A 16020-nucleotide genomic window follows, 5' to 3' on the forward strand; every position below is an offset into this window, starting at 1 on the left:
GAAATAGGTGATTGTGGTGTATTTCGCCTACTAAGTACTGATGCAATCTGTACTCAAAGGTCACTGGATGCAGCTCCTCAGACCAATGCATGGCCTTGTCTGTGTCTTGTCTCAAACGTACCGACAACATGTCCATTAAGCGCTGTAAAGCACACAGACCGGTCGCTCATGAATAACTGATAAGATGGGTCTCAGCGACTCCACCCATGACACTGTAATCCCACCTCCGTCTCTCTCCAGTGGCTGGCAAATTGAATGATGCCCCTTTGACTCATGAATTATTCATGACTATCTCCACGGCAACTCTCTCTGTTCCGTTCCACTTGGTCACAGACACTGGCCCCGCCCTCCCTTCTCTTGGTGTGTTCTGAGAAGCCTTAATATCATGAATTATTAAGTGCTTGCGTATGCAGGCTCCACAGATGGCAGCCGTGTGTAATATTTAGCGCACAGCAGGCATGCTGTCGTGAAGGTCAACACTAACATACGCCAGGGGGCAGTCAACTTACCCCGTAGCTTATATTTCACACACATTACAATACTGGACGTGGCTCTTCAACAGATTTCTTTGGGAGATGTCCTTTGACAACGGAGGAAACTGTCCTTGCTTTAGTATACTTTCAAGAATACTTTCAAAAACATTTCTTTGTCCGGATGTTTGGCCTTAATGGTTGTTCTAATTCTAATTTTGTTTTGCTTTATGCGACAGCTTTTTTGCAGCAACCTTTTTAACTGGAAGACCCTCTTCTACACAAAGGGGTCTTTGTTAGAAAAAATTCTATTTAGACTTTTACACAAACACTTTAAGGCTGAACTCCAAGTGAGCTATTATGCTCAAACCTTCAATACATATAATACATGACATTTTTAATTCCATCAAATCACTCAAGTTGTGTTATTGCAATGTCTAAAAAACTTTCAAGTTCCAATTTAACAGAACACTGTTAATAGGGCTGCAAACTGGGTCAACTTCATTAAAGGCTTCCGTGTTGGCATGGTGACAAGTGCATAATAACTTCAGAATGAAAATGATTTATATACAGCTTGTCTTTTAGGTGGATTTTTTTATTCCAAAAAAACACCCTCTGAAGAGGTTTACAGCACACAAAACGGCAAACACAAAACTCTCACGACAGCCAGGGACCAAAAAAGAACAGGGGAGACTGAGAGTGCAGGGTCTAAAGCTTGCCCCTCTGACCTGTGCTTCGAATTCAAACACAAGAAGATTAAAAAAATACACACAAAAACTGTTGGAACAGATACTATATACATATTGCCATACGAACAATAGATTAAAAGATTATCATTCTTATGATGTAAAATAAGAAGAAAAATCACAAACTAAACATTTTTTTCCATTACCAAGGGGCAGTCACTAATCCCATTACAAAGCAGTTTAAACCTAACTTCATTAGTAAAGTATCAGCAGTCAAGATTCATTCTAAAAAAATTGTGTTGAATGGTCTTATTGTACAATGTCAAAAGAGAACAGGTGTTGGGATTAAACTGCTTTCTGATCGAGTTTGAAGCACACCCCTCAACAGACAGAAAACAGGTGCTGTTTGTGTTTTTTTGTTTACTTTACAAAGAGTAGATTGTGTCCCGTTCTATAGAGAGATGTAGGAGCGACAATGTCACTTCTATGATAGCCCTGACACTGCGCTAAAGCTACAACATTTTAGGACCGCAGGACCGCCTTTCCCCCCACTTTTTGTTATCCATTTAACTCCACCAAGAGTTTCTGGTGGGCTGATTTTTAGACTCACATTACATTACTGCCCTTTACCTGTGTAGGTTTATGAAACAGCGTAATTTGCCTGGGAACTCTACCAACTGTCATATACATAACTATAATCTATCAGAGAGTAGCGTTTTCTGGATCAAGCGGAAAGAACCCTATACAAAAGATGCTCTGGGGAGAAGACTATGGTGGTAGTGTCCGTTTCTGCCCAGTGGGGAGGAGATGGCAGGAGATGATTGGCTCGCTACTCCATTGGGGTGGGTGGAGTAGCAGCCCCCAGAGGTAGATGAGCGAAAGGGGCGGGGCTCGGCGTGTTCTTGGAGATGCTTTCAGAATAAAAGTCCCTGAAAGGTTGAAGCTCCGGACTGGCAACGACGTTGAAACCTGCTGGAGGAATTCTTGTGTTGTTGTTGTGTTCTTTTTGTTTTTGTCTCCCTGTTCTGCATCTTTTGTGCAGCTGGTAAAACGAACTCATGAACCACAAGCTGGTTTGAACGCACACCCCTAAACCCACACCCACCCCCTTATCCTGACCCCACTGACAACATACTCGGATTGGGACATTACAGCTGGAATGGTTATAAATGAATTATCAGTTAAACCTCTCCTTATTTCAAATAGTATATTATATAATATATATTATAATATATATTTTTATATATCAAAAGGAAAACACTTAGCTTCTACAGTGATATCTATGGTATACAAAGAGAAAAACAATCTGCAAGATCACGCTCTTTTTCATGGTTGCTCTAACAGCTTGGATCTGGGTTCTAAAGCTCCTGGGAGGAAGGACTAGTCATCATCATCATCATCATCATCCTCTCCCTCGTCCGCAGCTTCCCTCTTCCTCTTCTCTCCGTGTACTCCGGCCACCACTGCAAAGCAAGATTTCCAGTTGCACGTTCAGACGACAGATCAACCAAGCTGCTCACCACCGAACACATTTTAAAAGAGTCTCACAACTTTGCTACCACTGCAATAGACCTAATGTAATATTAGTCATAGCTATGGTCCCCAACAAGTGGCAGGAATCTATTTAGTATTATGATGTTACTACATCTAAGCATGGTGCACTTTATCTACATTTGCTCATACCAGGACAGCAGATAGCTGTGCATGACATAAAATAAACTTTAAAGCTTGTTTGCACCATGCATATATAATGTTGATTCCATGATTAACAGTGGCATAGTGGCTTTTTTTTTTTTTTTTAAATGTAATTTATTTATATAAAGAGTTTTACAAGACCTCCCTATGGCAGGTCATGATGGAGTGTCTTAGTTCTTGGGGTAAGCATAGGAGAGTTTCACATATGGTGCATGCTGTTAACCACCATTGATTGCATCCCATGGGGTAAAGTGCTTGGTTCGGTGTCAAATCAATACACCTCACACTTGGCAACAGCAGGGATCAATAGGAGTCAACCTGCTCTGAATGAGTGGATCAATAAAAGTGTCTACGGAATCAGTCATTACACAAAGGAGACCCATTCATTTCAATGGCTGGTTTGAAACCGATATTAATCAATAACATGTCAATGTCAAAGCTGTCTACAGCAGTTGCCCTGCCAGTTTCAAATGCTCACCCGCTCCTGCCTCCTCTTCCTCTTCCTCCACATAATCATCATCATCATCTTCGTCCTGGTCAAAAAGAGAAGATGTCAATGTAAAAGCAATACTTTGCTCTTCAGAACAAAAATAAAAGACAATTACTTATGCGACACAATCGAATGCCTAGGTGACTTGTTGTTTGGTGTGACTTGGGAGGGATAATGTGTAAAAATAAAAAAAATGTATGAACAATAAGATATTGTGATACAATGTATGAACATGGAATTGCAAGTCTAGTACTGAACACAAAAACATTTCTGTACAAGGGAAAAAGGAAGCCCTCACCTGTATGCCCTCTTTCGTTAAGTATGACAGTCCGACCTCTCCACCTTCTGAGCCTTCATCATCATCATCGTCATCATCATAGTCACCCAAGGGACCTGCTCCTTCCTCACCATCCTCATCCTCATCTGGATAGACAGTTCATTATAAAACGTGATTAATGTTTTTAATGTGTAAGATCCCCTACATAGTTAATGACATCTTATGTGACATCACAACCAAACAACTGTCTTGGTCACACACACAAATCCAAATTCCCACGATAAAGAGAAAAGCATCTCTTAAGAAATCATTTCTTAATTTTTCACCATATATAACAGGAACATCATCATCTTTTTCTTCATCATGTGAAACCACCTCTCTCCACCACCCCTTTGACTTTCAGTGATGTACATCTTTATCCCAATGCATAAAGCTCATTTCCATCACATGCTCAGCACCGAGACGAAGACCCTATAGGTGCCGCTCTTTCTGCTCCATCACTTCCGTGCTTCGTACCGTCATCGTCTGCTTCAGAGTCAGGTGCTTCGTTGTCCTCTGCGTCAAAGCCGTCCAGGTACATGACCTGAGGCAGAAGCTCGAAGATGCTCTCCCTGTACTCCTCCAGTGTGGTGATCTCGCAGTTGAACAGGTCCAGGCTCTTCAAGTTCTTTAGGTTTTGCTGTGGTGTTCCAAAAAATGAGAGGCAACAGAGTCAGTCAGAGAGAGAGAGAGAGAGAGAGAGAGAGAGAGTTCATGGTCAAATGGTCAGATATCTCTTTGGTTTAAGTTGTGAAAGCCTCCATAAATATATAAATATTTAAAGATGTCACATCACTTTGTGCATCAAAACAATCTAAGGTGAGTGGCTCTTGAAGAAAGGAAATACAGCTTAGTAGGGCACTGTAGCTGCCTCTACGGATGCTATTCAGGAAGGTGACCCCCAACCACTTAAAAAGATTTTAAGTGTAGTCCTTGGTAGACTAATACCAGGGGTCACATTGTGTAGTAGACTCTTTGTGTAGACACGTTGTGTACTCTCTTACTTAGCATGGTAGGACAAAACATGAATCGATTATGTGGCTGTGGGCATTACTAGTGCGATACTGCTTTTTAATCTTAATCAAATCTCCAAACTCTTACCAAAGCCTCCACTGTGCTGAGCTCTTTGATCTTGTTTCCGCTCAGGTTCAGGTACGTCAAGTTGGCGCATTTCTCTGACAGTGTCTCCAGACCTCCCGAGATGCTGTTGTCACTCAGCTCCAGCTGAGGAATAGGAACATCATCGTCATTCAACTCATCATTTATACTTAACAAATATATAGTTTTTGCAGTCAAAAGTACTTAGTCACAGACAGATTATGAAAACAAAATAAAGTAACAGGATTTTGAACATTTATCACGCTGGACAGTTCTTGTTGTGCGTAACTGGAGCTGTCCGTGGTGCTGAAGTCGGTAATCGATGTATTAATAACTTTCTAGTTCCCTTAATATGTATTGTTCCTGTTTATTTGGTATGCTATGAACGGGAAGCATTGTGCTCATAAGATTGCATGTAGTTCAATGCAATATCGTAATTACGCAACAACAATTTGAAGTACCAACTTCAAATAAGGGGAGCTGTCCAAAGTTCTGAAACTGATCATGAAGGAATAACAACAGATAAACAGAACTATGTTACTAACAGGGGACCAGTTAATTGTATTAATTATATGAACACTAAAGTTCTGCTCAGCCATCATAGTTTAAAAAATTGTTTAAGGTTATGTCTTTACTGATACTAAAGTGGTCACTGGGCATCTTGAATCGGTCTTCCGTGTAAAAACGCGCAGGAGTTTGTACTCACCTTACGCAATTTGGGCAGTGCGGGCAACTTGGCCAGGGAGGTCAAGCCCACGTTGACCATGCTGAGGAACTCCAACTCCTTGAAGTCATCAGATAGACCCTCGACTTCACCATCACTGGAGCGGCAGTTGTCCACTACAAGCTCTGCCACCTAGAAAGCAGAGTAAAGGGTTACAGTTATATCATCACATTTACAGTCTGTATCAGGTTAACAAAGTCAGCTCTGCAGTATTCTTACATATTCATATGTCGAACAAGCCTGTTGATTTACTTTTGTGATGTTAACTTCTTGCCACGGGAGACACTTCTTGCCACTGGAGACACTAGACTGTGCCTTAATATCAACAACCTTTCGCGAAACCGAAACCGAATCGCGAACTGCATCTTTAGGTAAAGGGGACAGTATATAATTGCTTTTGGCGTCCACAGATGGATCAATTTATCAAAACAGTCAAATAACCTATGGTTGTATCTACAAGTTGTTTATTATATATAACAAAGAATATGATTTTATAATTGTGTCTATTTTAAATGCATCACTAATGATATTTGACAACACTAAAACATACTGCAGGCCATTTCTTTAAAGCCAGTGGAAGATGACGACTGCCACAGTATCAGAAAATAGTTTCCTTAAACTCTACATCAATGTAGCCTCCGTTTGGGCAATCAGGAAACAAAGCAACGTTGAGATGTGGGCGGTAACGCTCCACACGGGCACGCGGGAATATTTACTGCCGAGCAGCATTCGTTCTTTCTGGATATTTGGCAACTACAGTTTGAGCATTGGCTGAATAGCAACAAAGTTCACAGGCGATCACCAAGACATATCTTTTTTTCAGTAGGGAAGCGTGTCGGTCGTAGTGCACGTATTCAAATGAATGAATGAAGAAAATCTTCTCTCCCTATAGGCAAGTAGAGTCGGAAGGGTGGGGGGTTTACTGTAATCTACTGAAGGGGGAGGGGGAGGTTGTGTGTAACCCCCCGCACCATCTGCCAAATTCCTTCAATTCAGAAACCAGACAAAAATGTTGGCGAACATATTTAATTGGGACTAAATGAAAATAAGTGATAGGAAAAGAGAAACCCAAGTCTAGCCTTTTAATGCAAGTACGATGGCATTACATAATCACTTCATCTAAAGAACACCCAGCGCGAGTGCAGCTTCTTTATGGACTCCATTTAAAAGCGCGGACAGGTCCCAGTATAACGGCATTTCTGCTTTTCCTAAGACTACTTCCAATTGCCCTACCAGCTGTTCGTAGTACGTCTAACTTCGACACTCGACACGGTCTTTAAAACATCTACAGCTTCAACCATACCGCGATAAGAGTTCCGTCTATTGATGCAACAAAATGACTTCCACTCCCCACCCGCCTGCACGAACTCAACAGCTCACTGTAGACACAAGCTCCTACGCTCGCTCACTCGCCAGAGTAGAGCGCGTCGTCGACGGAGGAGTCCGCCTAGTAATGCTGCGTATAAAAAAAAAGTCAACGAATGTCTTAACGCAGCCTACAAGCTTACTCTGCCCGAAAACGCTTCGAATAGATATATTACGACTGAAGACATTCAAGAAAATGGTTGATGCCATTAACAAGGTCGAAGTTAACTCGCTCGAGAGCGTAAAATGTCCGCTAAGGGAGACGAAGGGACTCGCTCCTGCCGACCGATAAGCCAGTCAGTGGGCAATTATAACTCCACCGAAGATAAATTGGTATTGCACTATTTCTATAGTTTGAGTCAGCTGGTAAAACGTCGAACAAATGGCGTTTAAATAGGCTACAAATGGGTGGGACAATAACAGGAAAATTACTTGGGCGTCTGCTATTGAAAGTTGTTCTCATCATTCTCAATGATAGGCATACCAAGCATTTTTGGACAGTTTAATAACTTGACCAAAATAGAACATAGAACATGAAAACGTTTCCAAACCTCAAACAATTGTCAATCTGTCAAGTTAAATATTTCGCTTTTCGCACTTTAAAAGGCAAACTGGGGCGATATTCTAATTTCGTTCTCGTTGCGCTTCTGCCAGATAGAACGTTTGTTACAATGTATCACATCGAGGAGGAGGGAGGGTAGGACAACCAGTCAACAATAGACTTCGTTTAATTTGCTCAGCTCTCGGTTCATAAATTGTTGTCTAAAGAACCACAAATAGGTAGTCTGGGCAATTATATTGCAAATGCCCCAAATACAAGGCTTATCTGTATGGGACGTGATCTTACTCGCATCCCTTCAGGTGTCCATGTGGTCTACCAGAATCCCACTGTTGGCGGCTTTCGCAAGTATGCCGACTCCACTCTACAGTCAGGTTGTAAGTGAACATCATCTTGCATTCCTTAAAAAAAAAAAGAAACGTCTCCGCGTCTTACCTCAACTGGAGTCCTGTTCCTCAGTTCCAAACTGATCCTCTTTTTCATTTCCATGTTCAAAATAAATATACAATTTACAGGATGGAAAAGTCAAAGATGAAAACAAAAATTGGCTGAGACACGGACCCACGGTTAGGCTCGCTTCCGCGGCTTCAGTTCTCCAAATGATCCTCCATGATACTTCGCACCCAACCCCCTCTCCTGAGTCCCGCCCATTGGATACGCGGATTGGCGCTACTTTACACTTCGAAATATGAGTACACGATCATCTTGTCATTCAAATAGATAATACTGATTAACATAATCGGTGTATGAAAAGCCCGGTCATTGGTTAGAATTGCGCGCGCAGTAAATAAGGATTGGTCACAATGAACATCAATATGTAGGTTTAACGCTTCAGTTCCACCTACCCTTTGTTCTCATTGGCGCATTAAGGCAAGAGCTGCGGTTTATAGCAGCGAACCGCCTTATTTTCTCTCATTACATAAATCGACTGTAACTCGAGGTGTAAGGTCAGAAGAACGATAACCTGGTGCGAGAGGTAGAGTACACGGGAAGTTGGTTTCGAGTCGTAAACGAAACACAGAACGACACTCTTATCACTTTGGCCTCGCGTAAAGTTAAATGAAAAGTGAGCGGTTGCAGGCATTCGAAACAAGCTGTAACATGTAATTCCCATTCAGCTGTTACAAAATGGCTGACCATGAACCAAGGCAGGCACTGGGGCTTAGGCAGACAGAGCCACGCCATCTGCGCAGTATTATATGCCGCTTAGCTGCCTCCATTGGTCTCATAGGCCAAAGTCCTTTGTGCGAAACCTTAGATCAGACAAGGAAGCCTGTGCATTTGACCAAGGGTGATACTGCGTGTTCAATTTGATTGAGTGCGAGATGGTTATTCTGTGCATGTCGAAATTATTGCAGAATAGGATCAAATGTAAAGGGTTAACAAACCCTTCCGTTAACCCCTGAGTCGATAATATGTTTAACTTTAAAACGAGTATAAAATCAAAAGAGAATACAATTAATTTTGTGAATACGATTGCATTAGAAAATGTAATGCATTGTGACTTGGTATTCGAATGGCTCTAAACTCGTAAAAGTGACTTGAAATTGGTCTTCTCTGCATAAATTTGACAATATCGTGAAATAAAGTGTGTTTAGTCAAGTATGTAATTGACGACAGTAAGTTAACTGATTAGAATAAAACATACTGCCATTTTGTAACCACTTAAAAATATGTCTGCACAAAGAAATGCCATTACCAGTTTGTATGCAATGACTCAAAGTGACCACTGGAGGGACACGACATTGACCTGAGAATCGCATGACAAAACAGCTAAGCTGATTTGAGCAGGTTGTCTCAGTAAGTTAATATTCCATGCACCAGACTACAACACTCCAGTGTTTCCAGTGCTTAAATGGGACAGACATATGGAACATAAGCTATCACAGTGGTACAACACAGCTAACAAACATTTCCACAAACGCATCACCCTCCCAATTACTAATACAGTTTCATTTAATATAGTCTATTTTCTTTTTCTTTCTTTTTCTTTTTTTCTTTCTAATACGTTGAAGCAAAAACAACTGTTGAGAGATTTTAAGTATAACTCGATGAAGGCAGATATTTTTCACTAACAATAGTTTTGAAACAATGGTTTGTAAAGAGAGGGTCCTTTTTCTCGACAGAGAAATACTATGAGCATATGGGAAGGTTGGGTTGAGCAGGGCCATATGGTTCAATTGTAGTTCAGATTATGTCAGTAATGGCCAAAGGAGCAGGCCTTAAAAACAAGCTTGTATTTGATCAAATAATCAATTCAATATAATACTTTAATGTTAATTAGTAAATTGATGCACAATAACAGTTTAGTAATTATTTACATATTAAATCATGTTTTTGTATTTAGGATTGTACTCTATCAGATGATTTTTATTCAATCGAGGCATCTACTGAATAGGGATCCATTACAATATATTTGCTAATACAGAAGACTTAATTTGCCTCACATGATGGAGTTACATTTGCCCGAGAGGCACTTTATTCAGAGACTCATATAGAACATAGAAGCAAAAGGTAAGCACTATTAAATCTCCCACTTCACGTCAGGTATTTCAAATGTATGGACACATAAACTTTTTATGTTGTTTTACACTAGTAAACAAATCACATGTTATGACAAAAACAATCAAAAACAATAAGAATGGAAAAGGAGTATCAAATAGAAGCACACTTGTCACTTCATAACGTGATAATATATTCTTTCACTATGCATAAAATAATAAACAAATTGTCAAATTGTGATGAAACAGTAACCTGGAAGGAAGAGGTTGGGTCTTGGATGCCAGATACCACTGTTGAGCCTTCTGGAGGTGTTGTGTGCCTAATTCACTCAAACACCAATGGAGGAAGGTGCCCACTCGACAACTCCTGTTCAGTCCTCACGAAGGGGGGGGCTGAGGCGGGTGAGGTGACAGTGTTTGGTTGTGTTGCACCATTAACGTTCCTGTGTTCGCTGCATCTCTCTCCCAGTGTAGTGGTTGTGGTGTATCTTGCATCTGGTATTGTAGCACAGTATTTGTATTCTTCTTTTTTTTTTGAATGCCTACAAGGAGACAAGGGCTTTGTATCAAAGCTGTATAACTGTATCCTACTCCCAACCACTTCCCTTATCCCTTAATAGTGTTCCTATCTCAACCCTTACCCTAATCCTGGTTCAGGCCGGGGCCCCCCACCCCATCCCACCCCACCCTAGCTCACACTAGCCTCTGGCATTCCATAGTAAAGTGTGCTGCCTGATTAGGGTAGAATGCAGCTGGCTGCTTCGGTATAAAATGATGCATGTTATGTTGAGTGATCTGGCCTTTGTGTGACTACCCCTGATTACTAGCGGAGGAAATTGACTTGTGTTCCCTGTGTATGACTGAAAAGCATATGCAATCTTGAAGGCCTCGTTTAAAATTCAAAATCCCACAGGAAGCACTGTTATATAAAGACAAACTATGACAATGCCTGCAGGCTGCAGGTTTTTCTCCTCACTAGATCAGGTTGAAATCCAACACCAGATTTTAGGAGCATAATAAGTTTAGCAAACACTTATTCACCTTCTGGGCTCCACCCTTTTTCTAATAAAACATATACATATACATATACATATACGTACATATACATACATAACATATAACCTCAATTGTCCTGAAGAGTGTCACATAATAGTACACTGTTTGCAGACAGTTGACATCGGAATTTACTGCCGCTACTGTTAGTATAGGTCGGTTTTTTTTTAGAAATTCCATAGTCATTTGAGAAATTGTTTAAACAAAATACTTTATTTTGTATAGTTGTTATGTTGATAATGTTATATTATCAATAGTCTTGTAGTTCAATTTTGGGTATCACAATATGTAACAGCATTTCCTTACACTTCCTTTCTTTCATTTTTTTCTTACTTCTTGGAGGTACGTTGTCTTTAAACCCATTATAAATGATTTAATTACGTTGTACCTAAGTTATCCTAATTTTACTCAACCTTGTACTTTCTTGGAATACTTAAGGTTGCTGGATTTACAGTCTGATAGCCATCATAACAGTAGATGCTCTGAGAAAGTAAGATTTCATGATAGCCCAGTTGTCGATAAGTCTTAGAATGGGTGGAATTTTCCGAGAAATGCCAACAAAACATTCAACTCATTCAATACAACTCACATTCAATTCATCTTTAAAATTCACTGGGTCCAAAACATCTTAACAAACTTTGGGTGCATGATTATGACGGAAATATTAGCTTTTGAGATCCTTTCTGGGTTTTAAATGGTCCTTGTAAGAGCCCTCTGTATAAGAACCTTTTTACTTCTTGAAGAACTATGAGGGCAACAGCTTGCAGGTTAAACATGATGTAATACCACTCTTGACCAACAGGTCGCACAAGCCTTTCAGGCAAAATTTAAGACACCTGGAGTTGCTACCATACTACAGTGTATCCTACTTGAGCGCACTGGATACAACTGAACACTAGGAGGAGACATAGCACTCTTAATCATGTGCCTCACATACAGTACATGCCTCACACCACCACTGTAAACATGTTTGGGAGGTCCTAGGAATCCTTAATCAGGTATCTTAGTACTATTTTAAGACAAAACTCTTTATCTAATTAAACATAGCACTTTGTAATTTAAATTAAAGTACTTAAATAAGGAGCGCAGATGTCCAAAAGACAATTGGGATAAATATAGCTGTTGTTGAGCAGCCTGGAGAACAGCTGTTTTATACATACAATTCATGAGTATACTTATTGTCTTTGTTATTTTAACTGATCAAATCTGCTTGTGTGTGCATCCTGTGTGTCAACACTGCAGGTTTTTTCCCGACTTTAGAAAACTATGGTAGTGAATTTTTTTGTCATTGTTTCAAAATCTGCCTTTTTTTAGCACATGAGTGTGTGTGTTTAGCTCCTCTCATGAATCTATTTTTCAGATATTTGTCAGAATTACAACTCATAGTCATTCTTGAGGAATGGCACATAACACTGACATAACACATAAGAATGATGGATCTTCTATACGCGGATGTTGTTAGGGGATTGCCCACTGACTTGAGCGGTCATCATTTTCCTAGGAATAGAACCCATGCTCATGTAGTTTAGGGGGATATATTCCATAAGAAGACTGACATGAGTAGAGCAACTGTCAGGTCAGTACATCACTTGGGCAAACCAGATGTACTTGACTCTTGTATTCTTAAAAGTAGCTTTTTATGCATTTTTTATTGCAGTTTGATCTGTGGGGAGTGTGACCTGAGTGTCTTTATAATCACATCTGACTAGAGTATGGGAACATTCTCTGTGGCGGACCCCCACAGCTTCTCCTCTCAGGCCTTGATGGAGGGCCGTTGACACTTGGCTGCTGCGTTTCCTGGTCCCTTTTGTCCTTTGGCAGCCTGGTGAGCTACTGCTGTTCTAACAAGGAGATGGTGGGTGGGTGGGTGTTGTTGTGGGGGGCGGGGGGAGGGGTGCTTGGCGGCTTCGGTTATGACCAAACAATGGGTGACACAGTGGCACATTCTCATGCTAAGACACAATACGGAGGAGGGAGAACAAGCCTACTTGGTCAGTTCCTAATGGCTCAATAATTGAGCATAATTGCAGACTCATGAGTGGCTGCAGTGTAGTTACACATGGCTGAAGATTTGGATACTCAGCAGGAGAATTTGTCAACAACAGACACTGCAGGGAAGGGCCTCGTGACCCTTTTGAATAGTGGACGACATAAGCATCAGCTTTGTCCACTTAAAAGCACTAGGCCTATCCCTAAGTCATCATCCGATTTATTATACGGAAGCGGAACAAAGAAATTAAAATGGTTTCAATACGATTTAGTTTCAAAGTAGTAACTCTAACTGAATCTGATCAATCGCTTTAGCTGCTGCTCATTTGTAGTACAATTTATTACATAGCTGTAAATTATACACAGCACTCAACAGTAAAATTATAAATGTAGACAGTATTTTTTCCTTTCATTTTCATCCAGATATAAAAGGCATTGTTAGATAATCGTTCATCTGGCACTCATTTGACGGTCTTAACATAACCTGGCATAAGATCATAGCACACACGACAGTAGTGAAGAGCATATAAATCATAACGCGCAGGCGACGATATTCATACAGCCATGTTAACGGTAAAAAGCACTAATCATACAAAAGCTTCCTTGCAAAGCCACACATGTGCTTTGGAGCTCAGCCTGATGAGGTCAACATCACAACATGAAAACAAAAAAACCTGAGATGGATTTAATTGTTTCCACAGCGCTGAGTCTGTCTGTTTCTGTGAATCCGAGTCACGCTAGCATCGTGTGAGGTTCAGTTCCAGAAAACCCCACTGAAAGCAGTGGACAAAAAAAAAAAAAATGTCAACATCAAGGACATATTCCAATATTTAGGGGCATGTATATATTGCATTTATTCCACACCAAACCACACCACACCACACTACTCCACACCACAGTTTATACGGCTTTGCCACCATTTCCCCCCCCCCAATGTCACCACAACACAAGCCCTTCTGGCGAAGAAGCCATACCTTACTTCCATGGGTTGATCTTTATGTACCACCAATGTCATTTCAGCCCCCCACCCCCCCTTCGGCTACAAGCAAAGGGCAATGTTCCAGCTCTACCCATTCATCAGGCCACAGATGGCACGGGGAGAGAGGAAGACATTTTTCCTGAGGCCAGTCGGGCCTGGGGATGCCTTTGTGCGCCGCGAGTCTGTGAATGGGTGCATTATGACACGGAGGAAAAGCTCTGAGGTCATCTGTAGACGCGGAGGAGGGGGGGGGGGGGGGGGGGCTGTCTGTCAGAGGTGCCGCCATGTTTCATACGCATGGCTCTCCCTGTGTTTGTGGGTACGTTTGATATGCACATGTGGGGATGGGGAATCTGTGACAGGGCGACAGAGAGACAATCTGCATTCCTCATGTATGCTCGACTGCTGCTGCCCTTTGGGCCTTGGTCCCGTTGGAGCATAAAAATGTCATATAACCATGTCATGGCGCATCCTGTTAATCAGCTTAAATCTAATATAGTAAACAATCTCACAACAACAATATGACTATGAGTCGAATACGTGACCCTTGCAGTGCTTCATGAGCTGTGCATTTGCAAATGCCCCACTGAGAAATGGTCATTTAAAGCTGCAGTAGCAGACTTACCAATAAAAATGTCATAATGTAAATATTTCCTTTGACACTGTATTTACCTTTGATATGTTCATGGTGACAGAGTGAATGAAACATGGTATTCCCAAGGCACAGCCCAGCATGCATTGCTTTCTATTGCATCCAAGAATAGAAGTACATTTTCTGAGTTTTTTTTTTTACTTGCAAGAATATATGCAATGCTCTTAATGTCATGGTAAACTAGGAAAGGACTCAGTTTCAGATAAGACAGACTACCAGGATTGGCTGAAATGAAGGTTTAATAGGAGACAAGGTCACAAAAGCAGTCCAGGGTCTAAGCCCAGAATGGTACAAAATGATCACAGAGGCACAGTCCAAAAACTATTCCAGAGAAATGGGCCAGGTAATCAACACAAAAGAGGTCAAACGTACAAATTCATTAGACAGAGTCAGTGGCACAGTTGCACAAAACAGGCAGAGGTCAAAAACGGAAAGGCCAGCTTTCGGGCTCTCCACTTGCAAGGGCAGGTCTTAGGTGGAGAGACAGACCAGACTATAGCTTTTGGGAGCTCTGGAACGATGTTGATCAGCTTGACCTTCAGCTTGTCCTTCAAACTGAGCAGCAGAATGCAGAAGCTTGGTCCTAGCTCTCCTCCAGGTCATGTGACAACATCGAACAAACTCCCAGGCAGAGGGAACACATTTATTCTTCTCCAGAGACAGAAATGGAGGGGGGGCGGAGTGTGGTGATCTCCAAAACAGCAGTGAAAAGGGAACGTGCCTGCAGAGGACACTGGTTGGAAATTGTGGGCATATTTGACCCAGGGGAGCTGTTGACACCAGCAGGAAGGATTCTGGGAAACCATACAGTGAAGGGATGTCTCCAGAGGCTGATTAGCACGCTGTGCCTGGCCATTAGCATGAGGGTGGAATCCAGATGTTGAACAGACAGATATGCCAAGCAATTTCCAGAATGCCTTCCAGAACTTTGGGCCCCTGCCAGATACAATGCTAAATTGGAGACCATGCTATCTGAAAACATTGGTTGTTATCAGCTGAGCAGTTTCTGGAGCAGAGGGTAGCTTGGGTAAAGGAACAAAATGGATGACTAAGACTCTTGCCTTCAGAAGCAGGAACACCAGAACCAAAATCCAGACAGATGTGTGACCAAGGTTTCTAGGGAATGGGCAGAGGCTGGAGTGAATCAGTAGGAGGCTTATTGGAGAGCTTGTTCTTGTCCTTGTCACAAGTGGCCACAAACAGTGGGACATCTCTCCTCACGGTTGGCCACCAGAAGTGTTGTTTTAGGAAAGAAAGGGTTCTCTGCATCCCAGGATGGCAGCAAGTTTAAATGCATGGCCCCATAGTATGACCTGCGAACGAACAGAGGCAGGTACAAACAAACAGTTCTGGGGCCGATTACCTGGGACAGGTTGCTTCTTCTGGGCCTGCTGAACAATGGAATTGATATCCCACAAGGTGGCAGCAACCAGACATTCTCTG

General features: G+C 41.6%; 1 protein-coding gene across 1 annotated transcript; it reads right to left on the minus strand.

Annotated features, from left to right (window-relative positions):
• Positions 1 to 1049: 1049 nt before the first annotated feature.
• Positions 1050 to 8013, minus strand: anp32e (acidic (leucine-rich) nuclear phosphoprotein 32 family, member E). The gene is made up of 7 exons (XM_012832871.3): positions 7839 to 8013; positions 5462 to 5611; positions 4759 to 4881; positions 4135 to 4297; positions 3640 to 3764; positions 3330 to 3384; positions 1050 to 2619 (listed from the first exon to the last, which is right to left on the minus strand). The coding sequence occupies exons 1-7, from the start codon at positions 7890 to 7892 to the stop codon at positions 2537 to 2539; spliced, it is 753 nt and encodes a 250-aa protein (XP_012688325.1). The 5' UTR covers positions 7893 to 8013; the 3' UTR covers positions 1050 to 2536.
• Positions 8014 to 16020: the final 8007 nt, after the last annotated feature.

Source organism: Clupea harengus, chromosome 19 (genome assembly GCF_900700415.2).
Source record: "Clupea harengus chromosome 19, Ch_v2.0.2, whole genome shotgun sequence".
Taxonomy (NCBI): Eukaryota; Metazoa; Chordata; class Actinopteri; order Clupeiformes; family Clupeidae; genus Clupea; species Clupea harengus.

Excerpts from the sequence above, each read along its gene's own strand:
- anp32e (XM_012832871.3), bottom strand. The coding sequence starts at position 7,892 with ATGGAAATGAAAAAGAGGATCAGTTTGGAACTGAGGAACAGGACTCCA. Across the intron at positions 4,882-5,461 it reads CACTGCCCAAATTGCGTAAG|CTGGAGCTGAGTGACAACAG; the intron begins GTGAGTACAAAC and ends CCTATTCCTCAG. Across the intron at positions 3,765-4,134 it reads CTCTGAAGCAGACGATGACG|ATGAGGATGAGGATGGTGAG; the intron begins GTACGAAGCACG and ends CTGTCTATCCAG.